At 39.6% G+C, this 26,639-nt stretch overlaps 1 protein-coding gene across 3 annotated transcripts in view; it reads left to right on the top strand.

Annotated features, from left to right (window-relative positions):
* The window catches only part of CRPPA (CDP-L-ribitol pyrophosphorylase A), a 108,057-nt gene extending 99,684 nt beyond the window's left edge, over positions 1 to 8,373 (top strand). For 2 of the 3 annotated variants that reach the window (XM_058833145.1, XM_058833143.1), the window contains one exon: positions 5,897 to 8,373. In XM_058833145.1, the coding sequence (XP_058689128.1) occupies positions 5,897 to 6,001 (105 nt within the window). In that variant the 3' untranslated portion in view covers positions 6,002 to 8,373. The remainder of the gene's footprint in view (positions 1 to 5,896) is intronic. The other variant, XM_058833144.1, reaches the window with a different exon arrangement.
* Positions 8,374 to 26,639: the final 18,266 nt, after the last annotated feature.

Below are 26,639 nucleotides of genomic sequence, written 5' to 3'. Positions count from 1 at the left end.
ATGTGGTAGCAACATGGAATTTATGTCTCAGTCTGGGGGGCACTATTTAATTGTGGTTGTATGTATTCTTGATGTATCTGGTAGGGACAAAAAGGCTCAAGTGTCACTTCCCAGTGGTATGTAGGCTGTATCCATACTGGTAAGTAAAACAAGCCAGCGATGGTTCTCTTGTCCTAGGGCTAAAAGGCACAGCATGCCTCATCTCCATATGGCTACATTCTTGCTTCCCAAAAGAGGGTGGCTTCATTCAGCCTGTCCCTTGGGAGCATTCATTGGCCTGTGCTGTCCCCTGAACCGTGCCCAGCCATTGTCTGGAAACATGTTAGCTGTCAGGAGCCAAAACTGTGTCAGGGAGCAGGCTTACAATGGAACAGCAAGGGCAGGAGCATGCCCGCGTGCCAGCACATGCTCTGGCCCTCTTTTTGTTCCTGGAACAAACAACTGTGTTAATACTGATATTGCCTAAGTTTAGAAGTGTCTTTAAATCCCGTTTTCAGGCTTTCTGTCAGCCATATAATCAGGACTATACAATTCTATTAATTTTAAAAAACTTTATTTAATGGAATGTCAAATAATGTTACAGCAAAACAGAGTGCAAATAATGGAATACAGCAGTTTTATTCTTTTGGCAGTACAAGACAGAGGTAATACCTGCAGAGGCTTTCTTTTTTTGAGCTGAAAAGGGTAGGTGTGTTTTTCAACGTATTCTTAAACTGTACTAGTACATATGTAAATTGAAATGCATATATGTGAAGTTCCAGTTGGGGAAAAAAATAAATCCTAAACAGATTGAAGCAAGGAAATGAATCTTAAGGGAAATGTTACTAAATATTCAGATATTCTCACAGTTTCTTAAATAAGTGCACATTTGTAAAATATCAGATTACATATTCCAAACACAACTTTAACCCTGTCCCTGTAGCCATTCCCGGTCTTAGTCTGCTGACCAGAGAACCCCTACAGTCAAAAAGTCTACATCAAATAAATTCCAAGTATGAGTTACAGCCATCACACAATATGGTTGCGTTGGAATATTTTTACTATTTAATAACAGAGAAAGTAGATATTTTATTTTGGAATCAAAGTGCTGTTATGTGGATTTATGGTTTATAACATTGGCAGTGTTTCTGAATACTTTCTTTTCGAAAGTAATATAAAGTGGTAAAACTTTTTGGGTTAGCTTATAAATGTAGTTAATAATCTGTTCAAATAATAAAAAATTCTATTTATTAATGGCCAAGAAATGTTTGGGGGGGGGGTGGTTTTTCTTTTTACAGGAGAATCATTTAAATCAACTGGGTGAAATGAATAGACAGTGAATATCACAATGGTTTGGGGGGAGTTCATGGCACACCAGTTGATCATGTGGAACTTCAGTTATTAATCCATTAAAGTCATTACTGCCTCCAAGTCTTCTCTAAAGGTCACAGTCTTTTTTAAGGATTTTGTTAATGAGGCAAAGAACTATTCCTGTTTGTTCAGTCCAGTGTGTGCAGGGCTGTGCACTCAATGACTGGCGTGCCAAAGGATGTTCTGTGTCTGGAATTTGCAGTGCTGAGCAGTGGGTGGGCAATAACGTGTGAGAGCTCTTGTGGCTGCATGAGGATTTGTATTGATCCTCCTGTTCTGACATCCTGGGTTTTATCATGGTTACAATATAGGCAAACACGTCAGGCAATTAAACAAGTGAAGACATGGTTCTGCTTGATTATTTGACTTCCTGCAACTAATAATGAGATTTTTGAAAGATTTAGTGCTATGCCATTCAATAGAAAAGAAGTTTGGAGAAGTTTGCAATGGAGTTAGGTGTGGTAGATTAAGTTTTTCCTGGCATCCTTATTGAAGCTTCCCTGTAGGCACTATCAGCTGTAATCAGCATTGTTGCCAGAAATAACATTGCAGCATCAAAACCATGGGTGTTTTAAGGGTATAGTCAGAGTACTTGAAGTGTTCATTTACTTGTTTAAATTAATAAAGACCCAGAGGATTTTTTCCCTTTCCTGGGTTGTTTCTGAATCCTGTAACTTTATTTCTTTTTAATATTCTTTAGTAAAACTTCTGGTGTTCAAATCACATTGAAAGTATCTGTTTTCAGGCAGAGTAATGGCCTAAAATAAAGTCCTGGCAGGATTTGGAAGAGAGGAAGTGTACCTAAGATATAATTTTGCTGTTGTCATTGTTACGCCTACACTTTGAGCAATGTGTTGCCTTTCAGTTGCCGATTTTTTGTTTGTTTGTTTTTGTTTGTTTGTGCTTGTTTTTTGGGAGGGGGAGTGGTTGTGATAATGATTAGAAATTATCAGCAAAAATTTTAAATTATGCCCAGGCAGTGACCATCAGATACTATAATAATGATTCCTATCATAAGAGTGAGTCTTGATTCTCAGAAAGATACAGGATAGACAAATTGAAATTCCTGGAGGAGTCCAGTTCATCCTGTTATTTATTACCTCCTTCCAGTAAGACTGTGGCTCGGAGAGTAAAGCAAGTTAAAGTCAGCAGATACTTGACCTTTGTGGCACTGATTTCTCCTGCACTCAGAGTCTGGCTCCTGGGCCCAGGTGCTGGACACCCTTCAGTGAATGGGTGACCCTGAGATTAGAATGGAATAATGTTACTGGGAAGGACCATCAGCTCAAATCTATAATTAGCAACCCTTATGACAAATGCTTTAAAGGACTGCCTTATTGAAATCCTCAGTGTATATACTTCATGCAGTAAGTTAAACCATCAACTGGAACTGTACTTAGAATAAGAAAATATTTTCCATTACATTTGCTATCCTAAATGAGATTATATATATTCCCTTAAAGAAAAACACTTCTGTTTATTTCCAAAAAACAGACTTACAATGACCAATCCTTCACAGGGGCCAATAGGTTTCCTGAAGAGTTCCTGAAAAGATAGTATTAATAATTGGATTATTAGAAGTGAAGTAACTGTAAAGCTTGCAGTTCTGATTTGTGTTGCTTACTTACTATGTTTCTGTTTTTGAACCAATATCAATTCACCAGTCAGTTTCAGTGATTTTCAGACCACTTCTGCATGCAGGTTTCTGTAGACATTACTTTGCTACATTGCCTGCCTTACAAATATTACTCATAATTCTTTGCCTGTCTTTCCTTCAGAACATGGAAATTAGAACTAAAGCCTTAGATTTTGCTTTAGAAAAGGCTTTTTTCAGTCTAAAGGAATCTCATGGTGTCACTTTCAATCTCTCCTGTGAAAGTTAAATTTCTTTCTCTTGCTTCCTTTTATGTTCAGAAACTTGAATAATTTATTACTGCAAAGGAATGTGTACCGAATCCAGTAACCAACAGAGGATGTGGAAAGATTTATTGGGAGAAACATTAAGAGCATTCCTGGCCAGGTGTATTTTATTTCTCCCTGTGAAATGGAAAAAAAATATACTATACACCTCCAGCCAACTTCAGATATGGCTGGAAGCCCATTTGGAAGACAGTGTCTGTAATTGTGAAGTGCTTCTTGAGATAAACTGAACAAAAAGTGATGAAGGGCAGAAGGAGATTTGGCATTGCTGAATAGCAAGAACTGTTGCTCGATTTTGAAAGCAACTTCAGTGTTTGCCATCTGAGTGGGTGTGTGCATGACTTCCGCTCTCCTTGTACTTTATCCAGCAGTTTATACCCATGGGAAATGAGGAAGTTAACACCCTTCTGAACCGGAGCAGTGAATTCTGAGTTTGTCTTTGCACCCTTCATCCATGACAAAAGGTTCTGAAGGAGCAGGACCTCAGTAGACTTCCACACTACTTGCTTAACTGAGAAGGTGTTACTCAGTGAGCAGCAAGGCACACATCATGAACATTTTTATTCTACCACAGGTTTTTAGAACTCAAACAAATAATTTTACTGCATACTGGCATATATAACATGAATTTGTGAGTGTAATCTTTTGCAAGGTTACAAATTGTAATTTACTTATTTGATGATAGTTAGGACAAAATTCTAGGCAAATACAAAAAACATTTTTTCCAGAATGATAAATCAATTATACACTAGATATTTCTAATTTGATCCAGTTACTTCTCTGGTATATTTCATTTACATAAGTAACAAAGTTAAGAAGAGCATTATCATAGAATCATAGAACAGTTTGGTTTGGAAGGTTCTTTAAAGGTTATTTGCCTACTCCAACCCCCCTGCAGTAAACAGGAACATCTTCAACTAGGTCAGGTTGCTCAGAGCCCTGTGCAATCTGACCTTGGATGTTTCAAGGGATGGGGCATCCACCACCTCTCTGGGCAACCTGTTCTATTGTTTTACCTGCCTACTATAAAAACTTTCTTCTCTATATCTAGTCTGAATTGACTCTATTTTAGTTTAAACCATACCCCTTGTCCTGTCACTACAGATCATACTAAAAGGTCTGACCCCATCTTTCTTGTAGGCCCTTTTTAAGTGCTGAAAGGCTGCAATAAGGTCCCTCCAGCACCTTCCCTTCTCCAAGCAGAACAGCTCCAACCCTTTTAGCATTTCTTCATAGGACAAGTGCTTCAGCCCTGTCATCAATTTTTGTGACTCTCCTCTGGACCTCTTTCCACATTGAGAATATTCCAGGGACACCGTTTCACCTTTGCCCTTTCAGTTTGTCCTTCAACTGAAACTTTGTAGTCTCCAGCTCCCCTCTGAGCTGGTTGAATTGGCAGGTCCTTTCAGCATTTGCCTTGTTTATTAAAGAGCAAGTTTTGATATTCTGTTTTTGTATAAATTGTGGAAATGGTTTCTTCTTTGTCCATTAGTCCAAATTTCTTAAGTGTTCTCTACAAATTCTTCCTTCGTTCAGAATCTTAGAAAAAGAGGCGAAAAGATGTGGAATCAAACTACTCCATCATCCTACCCCAGGCAGGAAGCTCTATCTGTATCACATTTTACATGGATGTGAGTCACATGTTATAGGACCCTCACAATGAGTTTCCTTGATCTGTTCCATAATCTTTTCCATTGTATACTAGTCCTTACCCATTGCTTCCATCATGGAATAAATGGAATCAATGGATAGATAAAACCTATCATTTTATCCACCATGGCTACAGATAACAGCTCTTGATTTCTCTGTAGATTTTCCCTACTCTAGAGTTTTGTAGACCTTTCTTTTTCTCTGTTGCTTCTCAGAAATTGTTCTCTCCTATTTCTAGCTCCAGGGATATCTCTGTGCCTGATTACACCTTTTGCTATTTTCCCAGTGCGCAAATGGAAATCTTACTGGTAGCAAGAGGCCAACCTTTTGTAGTCCATACAATTTAGAAAACTTGGTAATTAGACAAAAGAATCTTTCAAATGTGAGCTGGTGTGCTCAATTAGAAGCACAGAATCAACATCTCATTTTATTGCTGTTTCCTGTGTTGGTTTCTATACTTGCCTATTAAAACCAGACTACTTTTTGAAGTTATTTGATACAAAAGTCAGCCTAAACCATTGAAATCTTAGTGCTTAAATGCCTTTGTGAATTTAAGTAGTTGGTAGACTACAGATGGGATTCAGTAGGTGCTTAAAGTTGCAAGTCTTTAACTCTGCTACTCAATTAAATCCTTTTGTTCCATGTTTTCAACCCCAAAAATTTTTACTGCCTTTTCAATTTTAAAATTCAGTTAGGAGCCGGTGACAGAATCAAGTTATTTGGTGGTCTCTGAGTAGATAGAATTCTAGTAATTTTGCATCAAGGAGGTTGGAGAAAATGGTTATTACTATGAAATTACACTTCCTTAAAATAAAAGTTTTGGAAGTTCTTCTTCTAATAAATAGCTTTGTTTCTTCAGCAATCATATGGCAATTTTCCATAACAGAAAATTTATTTTAAATATTTACTTTTTTCCACTTTTATAAATACGTTGTTTACTCTACTCCCTCTTTATTTCCTTTTCTTTTTGTTCCAGGACCCTTTGCTGCTTCAGGAGACAGTAAATTCTGCTGCTGCTCTTATCATGGCGTTAATAAAGGACAGAAACCCGGAGCTGATTGGCCAGCTGTTGGTAGCATAAGACCATAAATCATATGTAGCTTTTGGAAATGTTAGTTTTTCATCATCTGTTCACCAAAGGTCTTAAGCCATTTTATTCTTTGTTGAAAACTCTGGATTTATGCCGTTTATTAAGATATTTTAACAGCATATTTTTGATATTTAAAATACAAGTCTAATATTATGTGTGAAGTAAAAGGAAATAAAAATAATTCTGAGATACACTGGGTATATACTGTGAGAAATTATACTGAAATGTTTTTTTAAGGTACTGATCATTTAAAAAGGTGCACAAAGGACACCAAAAGCATTCATGCAGAATTGTCTTTAACCATGGTTGTGTGTAGTACTCTGTGACTACATGACTTATGTTTTATTTCAGATAAATTAATCCTAAAGCACAGCTCATCTACTTTATGTGAAATTATTTAAAAATTGCTGCTGTAATACCTGTTAGTGGATGTAGACTTCCTTACAGAGCGTAGCTTTCCTGACATAAAGAGAAACGCATATTGCAGGAAGTGTTGGAAATGTCAGGTACCCGTTCTCTATGAAATGAAGGTAACCTCCAATCAAAGAAAAGATATACATGGGAGAAACAAGGTGCTAACCCCCAGTTTTCCAGATGCAGTATGCTCTGGCTGTAGCCTCCTTGGTGCTACACTTCTTCCAGTGCCCATGTGCCATCATTCAGAGCTCCTGTAGCTCCACTGAAATAGGAAGAGTCTGTTAATTCACATATAAAAATACAATTCTCATCTCTTGCAGGTTAGCAGATGTATGTAATAAATAGCAGTAAGGAGAGCAAGCATTATGAATTCAAAGATACGCTGCACTGACGGTCAAGAGTGGGTGGACCGTTGGGACAGGAAGATGAAATGGTGAATGATTATTATGTGGAGTATCTCCAGGTATCACAACTACTAAGAGCAATACAAGCAGTGTCCCTGAAAACATGTCTTTCCCTATGCATCAGACCCAGGAATTTTATCTCTCCTGCCATTTGTGAAGGGACTAGGTTAGTGTCTTACATACTTGATATGGCTGAAATGAGGTCTTGGAGAAGTATCCCCACCAGAAGTGTCCAGTGAGTCCCTGATTCAGTCTGTCACTGTCAGTTCAGCAAATTTCCCTCTAAAAACAGCATCCCTCCCCTTACTCCCACCATGTTCCACTCCCTCTGGTGCTCAGACAAAACTTAGGATAACAAACTCCCTGCTTGGTCCCTTTCCTCTTTCCCTTCACGACTATTTATATGTCTGGTTTAAATCCCTTTTAGAAGCTGATCTTGGTCCCAAACTTCCTGCATTGCACAATAAAATAAAGAGTTGTTAGCTGACGGTTCTCTATCCAAAGCAGACATTTTCTTCCACATCCAAGTCATGCAAACGTAACTAACAAAGTTCTTGTGCATCATCTGCTTTCTTCTTTGCTTCTTTCATCTCTCTACTTTGATTAATAATTTGTCCTTTTCTGACATTGTACAACATAAGTATTCACATTAGCTCTGTGTATGGCTATACAATAGGCATATTTTATTCATACATATATTCATGTCTGATCATATGCAGAGCACACAAATAAATGAAGAACTAAAGAATTTATTACTGGTATTCATAATTTAACAGGACAGCTCTCACAAATAAGTTTTCTGCAATGCTTTTACATTAATAAAATTGATGAAGGAATTTGTCCCACAGGCTTTTTAAAGACATGATGAAAGATGTCTCTTTGACAATATTTTGTTATTCTTGTTTGCTTGAAGACTAAAATGCAATCTGTGATGTGTTTTCCCCAAATAATAACGTGAATTTAGAAAATCCTTCCTGCTTTCTATCCACTCTAATTTATATATTGTGATACTACATTAACATTAGTTTGTGTGCAACATCATTTGTATAAACAGTGCTTTTAATTTTTAGGGTTATTTTACTTACCTCATTCTCCTAAGAGGATTTCAATTAAATTAAAAATGATACCACAAGAACTGCTATAATAAAAAATAAAATAAATTATAGTTGTTTATGGATTTATTTTGAAAAGAGAACAGACAATGCACAAGAAAAAGTAAGTTTTGGGTCAACCAATATACTTAGTACTAATCCTAAATGGAAGATAATAAGTTTTATTAATGTACTGTTAATCATTGCATTATGGGTTTTTAATCTTTAGCAATCTTTTACAATAATCTGAAAACACTGAAAAGTCCATTTTGCTGGAAGCAAATACACAAACAACAGAACTACTAAAACAGATCACAAAATACTAAAACTGCAGTAAAAAAAACCAAAAAGAAACTGGACTGTGATTAATGCTATTGTGTATCCAAACCAAATTTAAATGGTTTTTTGGGTGATTGTTAGTACTTACAATGGGAATAAAGATATAAAATGAAATTAAGAAACTGGCTGATTGTTTTTTGTCTGTGCATAGCTTCTCACAAATAGCAGTATACATGAGAAACTTGGCAGCCTTTTGCACACACATGCTGTTTTGAATTTAACTAGCGAATCAGTCACCACCCATATTGCTTTGAACATTTGGACAGAGATAACAGAAAGTAAATAGAATCTCAGACTCTGCCAGCCTTGCTTACCTTACTCCTCAAGCACTCTAATTAGTATTCCTTGGGTAGTGTTCATCAGAAAAGAGAATGATGAATGTGGCACAAAAAATGCTTTTCTAAACTGCAAAGTTGAGTGAATTAGATTTGTATACTGAAACTAACCCACTTCATGCAAAATCTGAAATCTGTATTACTTTGTTGTCAGCCAGTTAGGTAGAAGATTTTCTATTTAGTCTTTTTATTCTTTAGCTTTTCAGACAACTTAGCTTAAAAAAAAATTACTTGATTGTCCTCTGACGAAGAAGGAAATGAAAAGGATATAAGATGGTGGCACTATAAACAAAAAGCCTCAACACCCCAAAACTATACCAAAAAGCAGAGAAAGATGGTGAGATATTACTTATTGTAATCAGTGGCATAATAGAGTCAACTTTGGTTGAGCTTATCTTCATAACTAATGTAGGCTGCAGAACAAAAATTTTCTGGATGCCATGGAGCCTTTGGTGTATTCAAATTTGTATTTCTGTGTGACACCAAAGTCTCATCATCTCCACAGTGCTGTTCTAGATGCCATCCAATGAGAAGCTTCCAAAGACATAAAGTTTCCAATTAATGCTTGGCAATTTCTGAAGATACAGTAACTTTTCTTGTCTCTAGGTAATTCCACCAGAGAAGGGTTGTACTTTGGTTGCTTTGTTCTCCCTGCCTCGGACACTTGTCATTTCTCAGTGCTTTTTGTTTGGCTTTTGTTTCTGAAGAACACATTCACTTTGAGACATTGAAAGGTTTTGTTTTTTTCCATTTTGTTTCTCCTTCCTCTTAATCTGTAAATTTAATCTGAAAAATTCTGCTTTATTTTATCAAGCATCCACCACTGTTGAAGACAATCCCTTCACTGCTATTGAGGAAGGTTTGGGGGTTCAGGGAAAGGCTTATGTTAGCAGTATTTCCTGTAGGCTAGAGTTTGGGGCAAGATTATTCCTGCCCAACTCAGTCCAGTTTTGCACCTGATTTTGAATAATTTGTAAAGCCACACAGTTCAATGACTAATGCCCTGTTCTGGATGCCTACAGTGATATACCAAAGGCAAAATGTGAAAATGGGTTCAGATCTTTGTGCCCCAGTGCCTGCACTTTCAACTTGAGACTGGTAATTTTTTATGACATCTGTCTCCCTCAGCCCCTTTCCCAGCCCAGTTGTTTACCAGAATTCGGTTTTTCTTCAGCTTCTGGCAAGCACCAAGGAAAAGAAGCAGTCACTGACTGCAGGTTTTCCCAGTATAGGTTGATTTTGATTGACAGGTCTGTAAAGCACTTGTTAAATATACGTTTTCCTTCATTATTTCTTCCAGGAATATTCAATTAGTTTAGCGATCTAAAAAACACAATTTCAGCACCTGTACTGAGGAAACAGTCCCAACTGTGAAAATACTTTTTGTGACAGAATAAAGTCACTTCTCTTGCATACACCAACCTGGGGAGCATAGTAGCATTTCTTAATATATTTATTCCAAGGTTAATTTAAATATGCTTTCAATATTTAGATTGAAATGGCTCTTGTCCTTCATCCTGCACCTATTCCTGTCTCAGAAACTAAAATTATAATTCAGTGAAAATGCCACAACACTGAATTATAACACAGTTACAAAGATAAATGAGAGAGCAAGAGACTTGGACAAGAAAAAAGTGATGTGAATTTAAATAATGTAGAGAAGCAAGGAGGCAAGAGAGAATATACCAGCGCTTCACCAGATGGCAAAACCTGCAGGGGAGACCCCTTGAATGGCACCATAGGCTAAGGACTGCAAGCAGGAATGCTTTCCAGGTTCAGTAGCATTTCAGATGGCAGCTCAATAAGGCATTTCTCCCTTCAGCAGCCATTTTAGATAATTGTCTCCTTTTGTAAGTGGTTTGTTGTTACTTCTGCATCTCTTTCATTACCTGCCTCCTTCTTTTTGATTTTGTGCCTCAGACTGGTCGCTTCAAATTTTGTATTTCCTTTTTATTTCAGCTGTTCCTGTTTTCTCCTGTGCTCTTTCCCCATCCTTTCCCCTACTTCTGCTGCTTATTCTTTCTCTCCATATTTGTCATTCTTTTTCCATTCCTCCTAGCCCACCATCGTAGAAAGAGACGATCCTCCCCTCCCTTCTCTTGCAAACCAGGCCGTGGTCTGGCATCAGAAACCCTTCCTCGCTCCTGGATCGAGAACTGAGGCGTTTGGGCTTTGGCACCTCCGTGCTGCTCACAGCTGGGACTGAAAACAGATGTCACTTCCGCTGCCAGCTGCTGGCAGATGAGCGGCAGCTGCCCGAAGGGACAGACCTCCTGCATGGCAGCTGCTGGGCTGACACTGAGTGCCGCCTGTTAGCTGGAGTCAAGCTGTAAGCACAGCCATCCCACTGAGAGGGAATAATCCGCCCCAAGGCCAGACCCCCTGCTTCAGTAGCCAAACTAGGGTTTGTAAAGTCAGCACCTAGTAAAGGAGCTAGATTTGCAAATCTATCAGAGTGGCAGAAACAACAAAAAGTGACAGGAAAAAAAAGCCAAATCCAGGTATGTCTTACAGTCCTGGTGGCTGGAAAAAGTATGTTTTCACTTAGTAACCAGTGGTTTTGCCAGGAGTTGCTCAGAGACAAAAAGCAAGGAACCCCACAATGCTGTGTTAAGCAGTTCCTTTCCACAGCAGAGACATGGTCTCACTGAAGCCCCACTGAAGTCAGTGGGACTGAAATTTCCTTGCAATGCACTCAAGAATGCACAGCATCTCCTCCCTCCGGCCATCTTCAGCTAACTCACACAGCCATGCTGGTTATGCTAAGGGCTTATTACTATTATCATCATCATTATTTTTATTGTGCTGCAGTTCTAAGTGTGTATTTATGCTGTGCTCAACTCCCCTGCCATTTGGTAGGGAACATTATGGTCTTGATTAATGCCCACTATGTTTTGGAATTTAGTTGTGACTCCAGCTTAAGCACCCACAGGCCTGTGGTACGTGGGGTTATAGGGACACTTTTGAAGGGCAGTTCAGAATTTAAAATATCTCTTTGAGTACTCACTCTGAATCCAATGACAGCACAATGAGCATAAAAGGATGATTTTGTGCAGAACTAGAAAAAGACTTGGCCTCTTTTGGACACTGTATTTTGTCCCTCTTTCCTGTATGCTAGCATTTAGGGTTGTGCTGCTATGTAGAAATTCAGACAAGGAAGCTGAAGAGCTGTTACGTGTCGGGATACTAACCCTGCAAAAAGTGGCTAGCTCTCAGCAGAGTCACCAGGTGGGATGCATTTGGGGAAGAAGGTACATTGTGATTCCTGCCGTAAAGGGATGTGCTGGAGGCATGTAGGGCTGCAATAGAATCACAGATTTGCCTAAACCGTGACTCAACCATGGGGCACTGCTTTCTTAACTTTGCAGTTTCAGGTCCTGCCTATGTTGAGGGCAAGATGAGTGTTTGTTGTTGTAACACTGTTGTGCCCCTTTGGCAGACACGGGCATATGTACATGGGTGATGTGCCGCAGGGCCAGACGCTGAATGTGGCTCCTCTCTTTGGCTGTCATGTGCAGTCTTTGTGAGCAGTAAACTAAGCCTGGTTGTGTGTTGGGACATGCAAACCTCTCTGAAAACGATAAATCTGAAAATGCTCAGAGGTGAACTGCATTCCAGACTGGTAGGTCAGGATAAAAAAAGGAAGGAAGGAAGGAAACGAGGTGTCTCTCACCCCTTCTGGGAGTGGCTGCTTACAGCAGATCAAAGAAGTACTTTTATGACAGATATTTCAAGAAAAGCTGCAAAATGCCTTGAGTGCACAGCAGAATTTACACATTACTTCTCCTTGGTTGTTTGTTTTTTCCTTAATCTTTAAAGGAACTGGTTTCACTGACTTCAGTTTTTAATCCTGCTTCCGATTGTGCACCTTTGTGTAGGCGGCTCCACAGCCTTGGAATGTGCAGGATTTGTCCAAAGCTTGGCTGCACCATGGTTACTTATGGTTACTTACAGTACAAGAGTGGTAATTTCAGTGGCAGCAATGCACCCTCTGCTGGTGTCCATCAATATTTTATTACAAATCCTCCCCAAGTTAGCTACCAACAAATACTGCTGATGGCAGAGGAAGGGCCAATATTTTTCTTTCCATCTTCTCTGATTCTCAGCAGTGATAACCTAAGGTGTTGAGATGGGTTGAAAAAACTCTGGACATGGTGTCAGCTACAAAGCGAAAAACAAAGATGCAGCTACTTTCAAGAGGCAGCTGGAAAACACCCTTAGCATGTGGGCTAATGGAAAAATGGGGATTCATGCTAATCAGGTTGTGTGGGTGGAGGATGGCAAGGCATTTGTTATCGTCTGGGACAGCTCCTGCCAAAATGTATCTGCCTCAGGCTGAATTTCTGGTAGTAGTTTTTTCAGACATTTTTTATTCCTCTCAAAACCCACACTGATTACGATTTGTTTCAGCTTTCTGGAAAACTGAATTACAGACAAAATGAGCATTTGAATAATTCTCTGTTCAAATTATGAATATTCATGTGGGTTTTTTGAATGCTATTTTGTACTTTAGTGAAAATCTCAAGGTCTTTTTCTTTTTTTCTTTTTATTTTTATGAATCTTAACGGAAATTTGATAAAAACCTTAGAAGCATCAGAATAAACCTAGAAAATATTAGCTGTACTGCAGTGATAGATGTGGTCTGTGACTCAAGTGAGCATGAATGAATGGCTGGGCATAGTGGCAGTAAGTGGGAAACAGGTGAATGTAAGCTCAGCCTACACTACCAATCTTGTATGCAAATTTAAAAAAACCCTGTTTTGAGTGTGAAGTAAAATGGGAAGGAAAATCTCAGTAAGAAGAGACATCCAGTAGATTCAGTGAGGATAACAGAATGATTGCTAGTCCATGATTATCATAGAGAAATATCCTTTAGAATAAATCTAATAATTTATGTTCTTTATTAGGTTTGTGTTTTTCCACAAGAAAGCATTCAGATGATCCTCGGAGGATCTTTTAGGATAAAAATGCCATATTGTAAATATTCATTGTGGAAAAATACTTGTAAAAAATCATGTTGCAGGTAATAATGCCTTGGAAATAAAATACTCTGCTCTTCAGTAGCTCTTTCATGCCCTCTGCAGTTAGAACTGTTTTGTTTCTGTACAGCCAAAGTGTGTTTTTCCTGGTTGCAGGACTCAGTACCTAGGGTTAAGGAAAACTGTAAATACTACTGGAAATTTTTTTGGGTTGCCTGTAGGCTAGGTTGTGAATTTTATTATACACTCCTATTTTGCAAGCATTACAGTAATGCAGATGATCCTGCACTTTCACAGTGGTGTCTCTTACACAGCAGGAACTGAGAGCCCAGGAGCAAACAGAGGTGCCCTCCTATGTGAGATCTTTGCTGGTTTCTCTACCTGCAGGCATCCATCTCCTCTCAGGTCTGGAGTTTCATGCGTATTTGCTGTCAGGTAGAATGTATAAACTACTTTAAAGCAAATGAGAGTCTCATCATTACATGTAACTTTTTTTAGCATCACTTTCAGAAACACCTGATCATATTTTTGCATGGAAATCATCTGAAGTGATTCATCCTACACAAAACAGTTATAAAAGCAGGTAAGAAAAAGCATCTTATTTCAATTGATTGTACCTCAGTTGCCTTCAACTAATTTCTAAGTGATGTCTAACTTTTTTACCATAGCCCTTCTACTTACATTTGAGGAGAAATATGCAAGAGTGCATAAAAATTTCATCAGATGAAAGAAGAAATGGTCAGTTTCTACAGTGCCAAAGGTCAGTCCTGAAGTATCTAGAACAGACTCTTGGGGAGGAAAGAACAAATAAGATATAATTAAGCCAAATAATTAGCAGCAATAATAATAATGATTAAAGGAATTTAAAGATGCAAAAGTCAGAAATGCTGAGAAGGTGATCTGCTATTTAAAACATCAAAGATATCTTATTTTTCATACCAATGATATTTTCAAGGGTGACTGCTCATTACTGATTCTGTCATGAGCTTCCACTATGTACTAGAACATAGGTCCAAACAGATATATTTCATATATGTAATTGAAACAAGAATAACTCCTGCAAGCTTTCTGGGCTATGGCTCTCACTATCACTGCTCTCTTCATTATTAGAAAAAAAAAAAATTGAACTCAGACATTTGTCAAACAGAAGTATCTCTGAAGAACATATTGCTATACAGTGAATACATTACCTTGGGTTCCTGATCTTCACTGAGACATTAATGCGCCAGCCACTTTTAAAACAGTGACTGTTCTCCAAGGAACTCCACAGCCTAAACTAACCACTCAAGGAGAGAGGCTGGACACAGATGCTGTGGGAAGGCCAAGAACCCGGGCACTGCCTGAGGAGACCAGGATGGTGAGGCTAATGCCAGATCACAGAGACCCCTTAGGGCCCCACTGTGTCTTGCTGCCCTCTTTTGTCCCCATAAAAGAGGAAAGTGAGTATGGTGCACATGGTCCCATGTTTCAATAAAGATCAAGGAATCTGGTTTCCTGGGCAGTAGTCCTGCTCAGGGAAAATGAGAGCTGGCAGGTTGGTAAACTTCACTATGCTTCAGCCTCTCCCTCTATGCAATATGAATAATGGCTGCTTCACAGCAGGATTTCTTACAGTGAAGGTATTCATATTTATGAAGTCTTTTGTAAATTGAAAACCATAAATGCTTGAAGGAGCTGTCTTGTAAAATTTATTACTGCTGAGATGATACTCAAGTGCTGAAAACAACTCTGTGTATTAGGGAACCCTTGATTAACAAGTTGAACCATAGAAATCTTGTTTTGCCTGCATTCATTTTTCAGTGGCTCTAGAGATAATAGGTGGTATTACTCATGTACCTGAAATATAGGTGAGGACCTTGGACCACAGAATTTATCAGTGCATTAGATTTACTCAGCCATGTTTCTCATTTGACTCATTTGATGGTGTGCAGTAGATTTACAAATGCTCATCCCTGTTTATGTTATTTATCAGCAATATGAATTTAGCTGAAATCCTTCTTGGACAGACCCATTGACACTATGCTGTTAAGAACTGGGGTTTTTTGAAAGCATTTAATATAGGTCTGGACTTCCAACTTGTGTGTGCAGTGCTAGGGGGGCAGGGCTGGCCCGTGTGTGTGTGTAACCCTGCCAGCCCAGGCTGTGCCACTGCAAACAGAGCTGGGGCTGGCAGGGGAACCTGAGGAGAGGTCTGGGGTTAGGCAGCTCTTTGGCATTCATTTCCAGGCAGAGCCTTCTCCTGGATCCCTGCACAGACTTTGTTGCAGGTACATTGCAACAGCATCAGCCCAACTCGGATGCTGGCTCAGCCCCTTCCCAGCCTAACAGGCCTGGCAGGGATGGTGGCTGAGCTCAGGACCATGCTTCCCCAAGGGACCATCAGCAGGCCCCTCACCCTCTTCACTGCTGACTGCTCTCTGCCTAGGGCTGAGGCTGACATTTGGTAGGATGAGGAGGAGAAAACACTTGGGAATATTCCACCTGCATGCATTTTTGGGAAAGAAACACGTCTACTAAGTTGAAGTGATCTCAGGAACCTAGTTGGAATAAGTCAGGGTTTTTAGCTCATTTAAAACACATAGGCTTTTATCAATTCACCATAGCTATGGCCTAGCGTTTCTATATTTCTATGCTGGCTTCAGAGGAGAGCAGATCAGGCTCTTGTCCCCAGCTTGCAGCTGTCCTCTGCCAAGTGCCTGAGGGACAACCATCTTCTTCTGAAGCACTGAAGCAAGCTGCAGGTGTAAGGAGGAAGTTGGACAGCTCTGGAGTCTTTGTGAAAGGTATTCAGCCAGGAAGACCACTCCATAGGCAAGATGCAGCATTAAACAGCAGAATATTCCACCCATGGGGCAGTACACTAATATATGGAAATGCAGTTTAACAAAAAAACCCAAACAAAGCAAAGCATTTGAAACAAGCTGCACTTGTTTGCCAAACTGTTTTGCTTTGATTGAAAATACTCAGATGTTTCAAAATTTCCCTTTTCTCTCACTACTCATATGAAGAAAAAGAAAAAGCCATTTTCTGGCTTTGATGTAAGTTGAAGATAATAAAATGTCAGACTTCATGGAGGGATAAAAAAATAATTTGTGCTCCTCAGCTTTGCCACAGTGGCAATGAGAGAGATGCTGGAGAGGTGTGCTGGAGGCAGCCATGCAGGAGGAGGGGGCAGTACCAGAAGGGGAGGCACGGGGAAAACAGCATCTCTGGAAGCACCTGAGAACCATAAAGAAATGGGCCGAACCCCTAAAATACTGAGCAAGAGGAGAGAAAGAGAGCGATGATGAGGTTAAGACTGCTCCTGCCATAGAAGTACAGTGTTAGGTCCTAGCAGCCTTTTGAGCGGGATCCCCTGCTGGACGCGGCGGTGAATGGTGGCTGAGTGCCGGGCTCCGGGAGCAATCGCAGGCGGGGAGCGGAGGGCTGGCCCTGCAGGGGGAGTCGAACACCAGGAATGGGGAGCGGGCGGGAGCGGCGGCGGCTCCCGGGGCTCCCGCGGGCGCTCCGAGCCCGGCGCGGGTAACGCAGCTCTGCACCTACTGAACCCCTTAGCGGCTTAACCCTACCAGCCAGGATTTATGTGCTACATGCGATAAAGGTTGGGCGATGGGTTTAGCTAATAGCAAAAGCTATTAGCAAATAGCTATTAGCTATTTAGCAAAGTGGTTTATCATATTATGAGGTGGATGTGCGTGTGCGTGTGAAAGGGCTCCCTCCTGGCATGTGCCTAGGTTCAGGTTGCCGAATTCCAGCCAAGGAAAGACAGCCTAAAATTTCTGCCCTCTGATGTAGTCAGCCAGTCCGAGGCTCACGGGTACCTCCATCAAACTTTAAGTGTATTAAGACTTAGAGCTTACAAAAATAAATTATATTGTTCAGCAAATACTACACAAAAATTTTTTAAAATTACATTTGTGATAATTCATTATCTTAAAAATAATGTCATGCTACATATCACATATCATTAGCTACAGATAGAATCAACAAAGGCTGAAGATAAATATCTGTTCCACACCAAAGTACTTATTCTCTGGTTCTCACTTGCCCTCTTTCTTTAGGATAGTGCGTGCAGGAGCTGTGGGCTCTTCCCAAGTGGGTCCAGAGCAGTTTTGTGAATGACAATCTAGAGCCAAGGGAGCTACACCTGGTATGTAGTTTGGGGAAACAATTACCAGCTCCTCAACAACTGCCAGAGCCAAGCAGGGCTTGAGGGAGCTGCAATAGCTCCCTATGATCTTTGTCTGGCAGACACCGAAAGTACGCGCACATGCACAAAGGCACGTTCAGAACTGCACCTGCACACGTGTTAATTTATAGGTCCAGTGTTTAAGCCAGGGCCAGTCAGTGTTACTCTCAGTTGTCATCAATCTCTTTATTCTTTTGCACTGCTTCTTACATCCATTTATTTTAAGTGCTAGTGCTAGAGGTGTAGTTAGTAAGTGCCTCACCCCGGCTCAGAGAAGGTTCATAGCTCCAAGTTAATTGGACTCCTTTACTCAGCGTCAAAGTTGTCTAAAGACCTGTAAGATGTTTGAATATCCTATACATACCAGATCTTTTTACATATTTTATCCAACCTAAGTGCTGACTGTTATCAGAGCAATATACTGAGACAATATTCTGGCTGTATCAGCTTGCTGTATTCTTGATCTTTCTCATTAGATCAGATACAAGTGCTAATAAATGACAAATTCCCTTTCTCTGTCTGTGAGCATATCACACTTTTTAGCCCATATTTTTTAGATTTCACATATTTTACCCAGTTTTCCAATTATTCTGATCTATTTGAGACAGACATCAAAGTTTTCCACTAGTTTACTGTTAGAATTAGCTTAAACAAGTACACAATAAAAATTAATTTTCAGTGGCTTATATGTTACATTTTGCATGGCAAGATCCCTGGGTCCTTTATAAACATTCATTAGAGGTGACAGCAAGCAATGTGTGATAGCCAGGAAGAGGTGTTCCCATTTTGCTGAGAGACACAACTTCTGAGTCTTGATTTACCCATAGCCTTGACAGTGAGATAGTGCAATTACACTGCTTGACAGCAGCACACCCTCAAGAATTGCTGCTACCTCTGCCCCCACCTTTCCTTACAATGTGACCCCTCTCCATAATAGCTCATTCGCTATTTTTACAGAAGACTGTGACAATCCAGCTGTTTTAAAGGATTTATCTAGGTGTTGCATAAGAAAGTAACACAACTAATTTTGGTTCACAGGTACTCTAACTAAAATCCATAATGTCCACTTTGAAGATCAGGAGCTTACTCCAGATAGAACTATAAAGCAGCATATGGTTTAATTATCTCTTTCTGTATGCTACTCATAGAAAGAGAAAACAGCTGTTGAAATTGCAACTCTTCCTTGTACTTTCGGTACAGTCCAGTGAAGCTCTCCTGAAGTTGGCAGTTTTAACCACCTGGAATCAAGTAAACAAATTGTTCATGGAGTGCCACTGGTCTCCACGCTAATACAGGGACATATTGAAAGCAACTGAGGAATCTCAGCTGTCTGTGTGAAAGGCCAAAAAGGATATCATTTAATGTAATGGTTGCATAGATGAGAAAAATAAATGGAAGCAGGAAAAAGGCATGCTTGGATAACCCCCACAGTAACCTAGTGGTCCAGCCATACTTTAAAAGGTGTTGCTTCTGGAAATTGTAAACATTAACTCCCCCCAAAACTCAGCTTCCTGCACTTTGTTCTGGGCTTGCACTTCTAAGCAAAGATTTGCCTTCTGCAAATCTTACTATCTCACCTGCAACACAGGCCTGGCATGACTGTCTTAATTTGATTCTTCTATTAGTCTGGCTTCTGTTTCTTGTGATTCCTCTGCAATATATTCCTTTTCATAGCATAGAAGGAAAAGGTGCAGATACCAACAAACAACTTGTTGTGAAATCCTCAAAAGTCTTAGGAGAGTCCTTGTGGGGAGGTAACTTAGAAGGACACTGATACAAGAAATATCTGGGGGTTTCCTTCTCAGGAAAAGAGGTTCAATCCATTCCTTATAAATATACAAAACAGTTTGAGTGAGGTATTGATTTCTGAACCAATTTCTCCTCTTTGAAACAGTGCAAACTCCTTGGATGTTGGCCAGTTTCTCAGGTCCTAAAAGATAACAAGAGCAGAAGTTTTGACAAATTGTCCGAGGTACTTTATCAGATTTCTCCTGAGGAATGGAGACCAAGAAACTGTATAGCTCAGTAGTTGCCAGAAAAAACATTGTACTCTTATCTTCTGAAGTGGAACAGGATTTAAGTCACACGTACAACCTGTGGCAATCTCCTCGCAAGTTACTATAAGGACAGCAAAATTCTTAAGATAAAGGCTCATGTGTTGTTTTGGTTGTCTTGCCACACTGTAGAGATTTCTATCCTTTAGTGATCTGTGTGCAGTTCAGGGGTAGAAAACAAAGTAGCTTCAGGGAGGGACAGAACCAGGAGCCCACTGCCAGCACCTACCACTGCACACACTTCTCAGAATGGTCAAGGCTTTCTGGCAGCTTCTGGTCAGACTCCTTTCCAGACTGTATCTCAGCCTCAGCTGCATGTCCTGCTGGCCACACTCCCTTTTTGCTACACCAGCAAAGCTTCTCTTCCTTTCATAGGCAGCTATTGTCAGCCTCAAATCCAGCATCTCCAGGCCCATATTATCATGAGCTTCATGTGGTCTCTTTCCAACTTTGGGTTACTTTTTCCTGGTCTTCTTTGAACTGAAAAATCTCATCGACCCTGGTTTCCACAGGAGATCGGAAGTCTGTGTATATCCCTCCTCTGTTTCCTAGAACAATACTACCTGCACCCTTTATTTTTTTCCACTCCTGCTCTATAATATCAGAGACAAAGATTTTCTCATTTTTTGTACTATCTTCTTCCTCCTGGTACAGCCACTAAGTTACCAACTGTACATGGAAAGAGCCCTCAAATACATGGTACTCTGAAACTCTGTGCTGGTCTGCTGTCAACAGAAGTCTGTTCTGATGTTAAGTAAGTCTACAGAGATATTAATGGGTGCTGTTATAATTCAGAAATGTTCCATTTTAGAGCCAAATATTCATGAAAAAAAAAATATGGTCAAGGGTTGCCTATATTATATATACATCTCATGCACTTTATAAATAAAATCTATAATCTATATATAAAAAGTGTCTGGATGCAAATATATGCATATATGTATTTGTTTGCATTTTAATACCCATAGGCCTAGGAGAAACATATGTAAACAATATGCAGTTTGGGGAACAAGAATAGATCCTGTCAGTATTTAAGATGTTAATTTAAAACCAGACTGCAGGTGAGTAATAAAAGAGGCACCTGCATCAGATGTGTTCACAAATATAATGATAACCTAAATCTGATTAAGCCAGAAGTCAAACATGAAAGAAAAGGCAGGAAGCTTCAAGAAGCTGAGAATGAACATGAAGAGATGGATCTGAAAGGCCATGAAGAGCGAACTATGTTGAAAATGAGATGGCTAAACCTGAGTTACACTGAGTAAGCTCCAGTTTCTTATTTGAATGCATTGTGGGTGGACCAACACAAAATGTTTACTCTCAAGACTTGGCAGACTGTTATCTTTCACCTAAGAACAACTTGCTGAGGCATTTAAAAACAGTACTGAACACTGAGGAGACAAAGTTGGCGAACATTTTTCCCCAGTAGTAGTTTTTTGGTTTTTTTTTCTCTCACTAGTTCGTAACGCTGTCATAGTATTTGCAAAATGAAGAGGTGTGTAGTGCGGTATGGCACAGTACTCTGTGTAGTATTATGGAGTACTTTTTACACAGAATTATGGAGTCTTTTTGAAAGTTTCATGAGATTAGAAAGCCATATGCCAGGTGCAGTAGCAGACAGCTGCATGGCTCTGATGAGATCTGCCTCTGTACCCCCATATGTGCTAAAATCACTTATTTATCATACACAGCACTATGTCTTCCTCTATATTCCTTTCCATTCATATATGTAACCTTATAAAATGACAAATACTTCAATTAATATTGAATACATTTTAGCAGAAGTGCAAAGTAAAGGAAAGTTTGACTTCATTGAGTTTTATTTCCTTGATTAGGGGCTTTCTACTGTGCCTATATGGGGGACTCAATCCAAAACCCCACCTAAGCCAGTGGGAACACTTTCCAGGTCTTTAAGGAGTAGCAGAGCATTTCACATGGTGGGTGAGATGATTGGCCTCGAATGCGATGTTCTTGTACAGACAAACATTATTTTTCAGTTCTACTGTCTTACAGTGAAGAAATGTCATTTAGGACAAAGTGCCTTGTTCAGCTGCTAAAGTCTCAAAAAAAAGAGCCCTTTCTGTTTAAACTGACTCTGTGTTTCTCATGTACACTTCCAGATGATTCTTTGTCCCTGAATTACCCCAGAGGTTTGGTTAGCAGGAGGTACTGCAGACCCCTGTTAGCACAGGTGGTGTGACCCCAGCCTCCTGTGGCAGGAGCCACATTGCTGCCATGTGATGCTGTGGCCACTACAAGGAAAATGCACTACTGGGAGATTTTTGCTTAAGGGGAACAGAAGAGAAGGCCAAGCACAAATGAGGACACAGAAAGGCAGGAAGAAAACAAGAAAATGCTGAAAACTTCTAAGTGCACTTACAGAAACTTCAGAATGGGTTAATTTCAAATGGTGGGCTCTGTAATCTAATTCATTCACCTCAATAGTTATTATGCTGTCACCATGATTTAGATAATGAGTGAATACCTTTTTTTCAGCATTTGTCTTAATGGTCTTGCCCAATTTCAACTAGCTATTTGCTAAATCCTCTTTTTTTGAACATAATAATCGATCAAGATAGGATCTGCATTTGAAACAATTGGAGAGCCCTTTATGTTACTTAAATAGTGTTATTTTGTAAGTGTGATTTCCTTAGATGCATCCTGACATATTTCAAATCTAATCTGAGGTCTGGATGAGAACATTTAAGCCCCCTCCCCACCTATCTCTCACTGCCAAACTGGACAACCTTCATCTCATTTTAGGAGTTCAACTTTTTCACATACCACTAATTAATCCTAGTTATTAGTTAATAAAAGCTCCTCTTCTCTTATTTTCTACCTTATGTCTATTCACTAATTTATATCAGAAATAGTATAACAGAATGATCTGTCACAGATGACTAATTGAAGAAAGCTGGTTGATCTACTCTAGAAAACTGAACACCAAAGGCCTTGCATTTCTCAAAATCTGAGTAGCAGAAAGTCAAGGTGGAAAGGTCACTGGCTTCACAGGTTTGTGCATCAGAGCTTACTCCCAGATGGCTGGAAGCCTCTTAAATCCTGGCCCTTGGTTCTGATTTGTCCCCAGTGCCTGGGGGCAAAAAGCCTGAAAGTGTTTGGCTCATACAAATCCTCCCATGGGACTGGAAGGTGGTTGGTTCAGGAATTCCTGCCAGGTTGCAGGTTCTTGCAAGGAAGCCCAGAAAGTATCAGTTAAACATGAGATTTTCCCTGGAATACCTGGTCTGAAACCTGATGAGCCAGCACAGCTATTAGTGAAAGTGATATTTTTCTCAGTTTTATAGTTGTTAAAATAACAGCTTAAGCCAAAGGAAGAATTTCTTTAAGGTACACCCCCTCTGTAACTGTTTCTAATGCAATTTTTTATCATATCTGACTCAAGAGAAATTTGAAAAATAATAATTCATTTGTATTTGAGCTGAATCCAAGTTCTTGAAAAGTCTTGCACAGGCAGAATCCTGGATTTTGGCCATTTCTTTCTGGGTGGTAAGCAATAATCAAATTAATGATTTCAAATTAGTTAAAAATCATCTTGAACCAAAACCAGCACAATTACAAGCAGATGGATAAACAAGAACAATGGGAATTCACACAGCAGCTAGTTATTTTAAAACACCTCTGGTAAAGGAAAAACAAACCAAAAGACCTTTAGGGTGTATTGAGTGGGGCAGTGTGATTACATTAGTTAGAGGCTGTGAGATCCACCCCATCAGTGACACTACTGCAGGGACTCAATAGCTTCCATGATAATCACAGAAACAAAACCCTGTCCAGTTGTAGCTGCAGAGGGGAGCCTTGAAAATAAATTCAGAGCTTTATGATTTGTGCTTTTTTTAACAAAGAAAATTGTCTCTGACACAAAAAAACCCCAAACCCACAGCCCTGTCTCAAAAAATGGTAGACTCTACCTCTCCTTAAAATAGTGTCTTACTGGTGAGAGTTGTCCAGGCCTATGAATGGACAGCTGAGACATTCCCAGAGTGCTCCCAGGAGCCAAGGCCAAGGAGTACAGGGCAGCCAGCTCTGCTCTAGTAAACACTCTTATCCTTCAAAACCATGTGTCTGCTTACAAATTGTCTTTGGGGAATGGTTCTGGAAATCCCCTGCTTCTGATTTGTGCCTGGGAGTGGTTTGAAGGGTAGCTGGCAGAAGCCTTGAGGCTGCTAGGGACGCCTAACTCTTTAACACTGTAGATGATCATAATTCAGTACTCACAACTGTTCCCAGGACCTGTTTATTTCACAAGGATACACGCAGACTTAGAAGAAAATGGAAATGAAATATTTGGTTTGTTGAGAATAGAACTGCCAAGTTCTACAGGGCATCTATTACAGAGATGGATTAGACCAATGTCATACTATTGCCTGATGTAGAACTAGTAAACTCACAGAAGAATCCTTTTAGTAGCACTGGTATTACTTCAGAAAATCAACTTGTATTCAGGGATACTCCAGCACTCTTTCAATCGGAATTTTGCCAGCATCAGCAAAGAACCAAATTAATCTGCAGCAGACTCTAATGTGACCTATGAACCTTATGAATTGGGTTTCATCGGCAATTATGGCCCAAACTGGGAAGCATCTGCTAATTTCTTCTCTTACTTTGTACATCTGTTGTCAGTCCCTCGTGTTTTTGGGAGCTGGATTTCCTTGCACACATACCAAAATGCTCACTTCAATCTCCTTCATACAGTTTTCTATGAAGACCATGATTAATGCAGAAAGGGCCAAACCTGAAGAGAGACGAATCACTCCAGACTGTTGCTGGTTTCCAACAGCTGAAAACAAATCTTTTAGACAATACAGAGAAAGTCAAAGCCACAACACCTATTTTAAAGATTATCCGTCAGTGTCAGCAGCGGAAAATACATTCACCTCCACAACCCTAGTCTGTAATTTTGTCTGGGTGGGTGAAAGGCAAAGAGAGTACAATGGTTTCACCTCCCCTAGTTCATAATGATCCTGCCTTCCCCCAGTCAACCTACGCAGAGACATTTACAGCCATCAAATGTACAGACTGCCAGACCTAGGTGTGTTGGACTGCACCTCCAGGGATCTCAACCAGATGGAATTTTAGGAGAGGACACAGTTCATTTCAGAGCAATCCGAACGAGCAGCTTTCTTTTCTTTATTACACCATTGCATTTGGCAGCAATCCACCAGAGGCAGATTCTCTGCTCTCTAAGGAATGATCTGCCCACTCTGTCCATTTAACAGGATGTTCAGCTCAGAAAATCCAGTCGCTGATCACACATGTGGAGCAGATGTGCGAGCATGCGTAGCAAAATAAAAAATAAAAAATCCCAGCAGTGTACTGGGAGAAATGTAGCGTAACTACTGAAAAACAGTGACACAAAGGCTCTGATTCTGAAACAGTGGTTATTGTTGTTGTAAGGAGGATTTTTCTTATTACTCTTTCTTAGGGAGGAAAAAAAAGTGTAATAAATCCTTTATTATTTTTCTCTTTGGAGGTCGGGGAGGATTATTCATGTTATACTAACGTGGCTTCTTTGTTTGATTTCATAGACTTCTCCTTACAAAGATATGATTCTAACTATTTTGACCAGACTATCTTGGGGCCCTACCTCTCAGGAACTGAGTGCTGGAAAACTTCCACTGGAAAAAAAAACACAGCCTTTTAAAAGAGAGGATATCAGAAGTATACATCTTTTATCCATGCCCCCACACTTGCATGTAAAGGGAGAGCACCAGCTGTTTTTCTCATGGTGAATAAGGGTTACTTGGGGAAATCTGACTTCCTGTTTTTACATGGACAGCTACATTGTTGCATGGCCAGTTAATTTTGGTTAGGTCAATAGAGCAAGTTTAATTATTGGAACCTACCTTATTCACTCAGGCTTCACACTGTACAGAAGAAAGAAGAATTTCTAGGAGCTCCAAACTGCACAGAAGCTGAAAAGCTCATCTTAATTGCATGGCCCCTGCTCAAACATGTACTTTTACTTAAATTTTTTTTTGTGAGGTTTTTTTTTTTTGTTGTTTTGTTTTGTTTTGTTTTGTTTTTGGTGAGGGGATGGGGGCTGCAGGAATTTGCTGAATAGTGCACTTTGGGACTGCAGACAAAATTCCTATCTTAGTTAAAAATATACTGAATAAAAATTGTATACAGATTTATATTTTTATATACCTATATATGTGTATACATGTATATATATATATAATAACCCAAACCACAAAAACTCCACAAGCTCCCAAATTAACATATTTAAAACATTGGGGGCAGCATAACTACTCCTACAGATGTGGTAGGAAAATGGTCCATTTTGTCCACAACAGCACAACTCAAAACAACAAAAGCTTGCACAGTGTCAAATACAGAGAGCAATCCCATTCTCTTGCAGGAGGTACTATGAACACACATCTCTCAAGCTGTGGTTCTCATAACCAGGACCACTGGTGATGGTGGAATGAAATAGCAACTAATCCTGGGTACAATTCCCTAAGAAACCAGGAGTATTTTTGTCATTCTATGATGTTCATTTCTAATTTACTTTAACTGGAATGCTTAGGGCTTTTTGTTTTTTTTTTTTCTTTTTTTAGTTCAGTCACTGGCTAAGCCCTTTCTTCCATTTCATATGGTGTTACAAGCTATGGTGGATTTCTAAATCTTGGTCTTGGTTAATGCATCAAAGGACATATGGGCTGATTTCCTTCAGTTTCTCATAATATACATGTAGCCAGCTGCATGTTATTACATAACTTTAGACTTAAAGCAACCAGATCATTCTAGATACCATGATGTATTTCTGTGTTTTTGATACAGTAATATTACAGTGGGAG

Source organism: Poecile atricapillus, chromosome 2 (genome assembly GCF_030490865.1).
Source record: "Poecile atricapillus isolate bPoeAtr1 chromosome 2, bPoeAtr1.hap1, whole genome shotgun sequence".
NCBI lineage: Eukaryota > Metazoa > Chordata > Aves > Passeriformes > Paridae > Poecile > Poecile atricapillus.
Note: the sequence above shows the minus strand (reverse complement) of the source record. Positions and strands in the feature narration are given on the sequence as shown.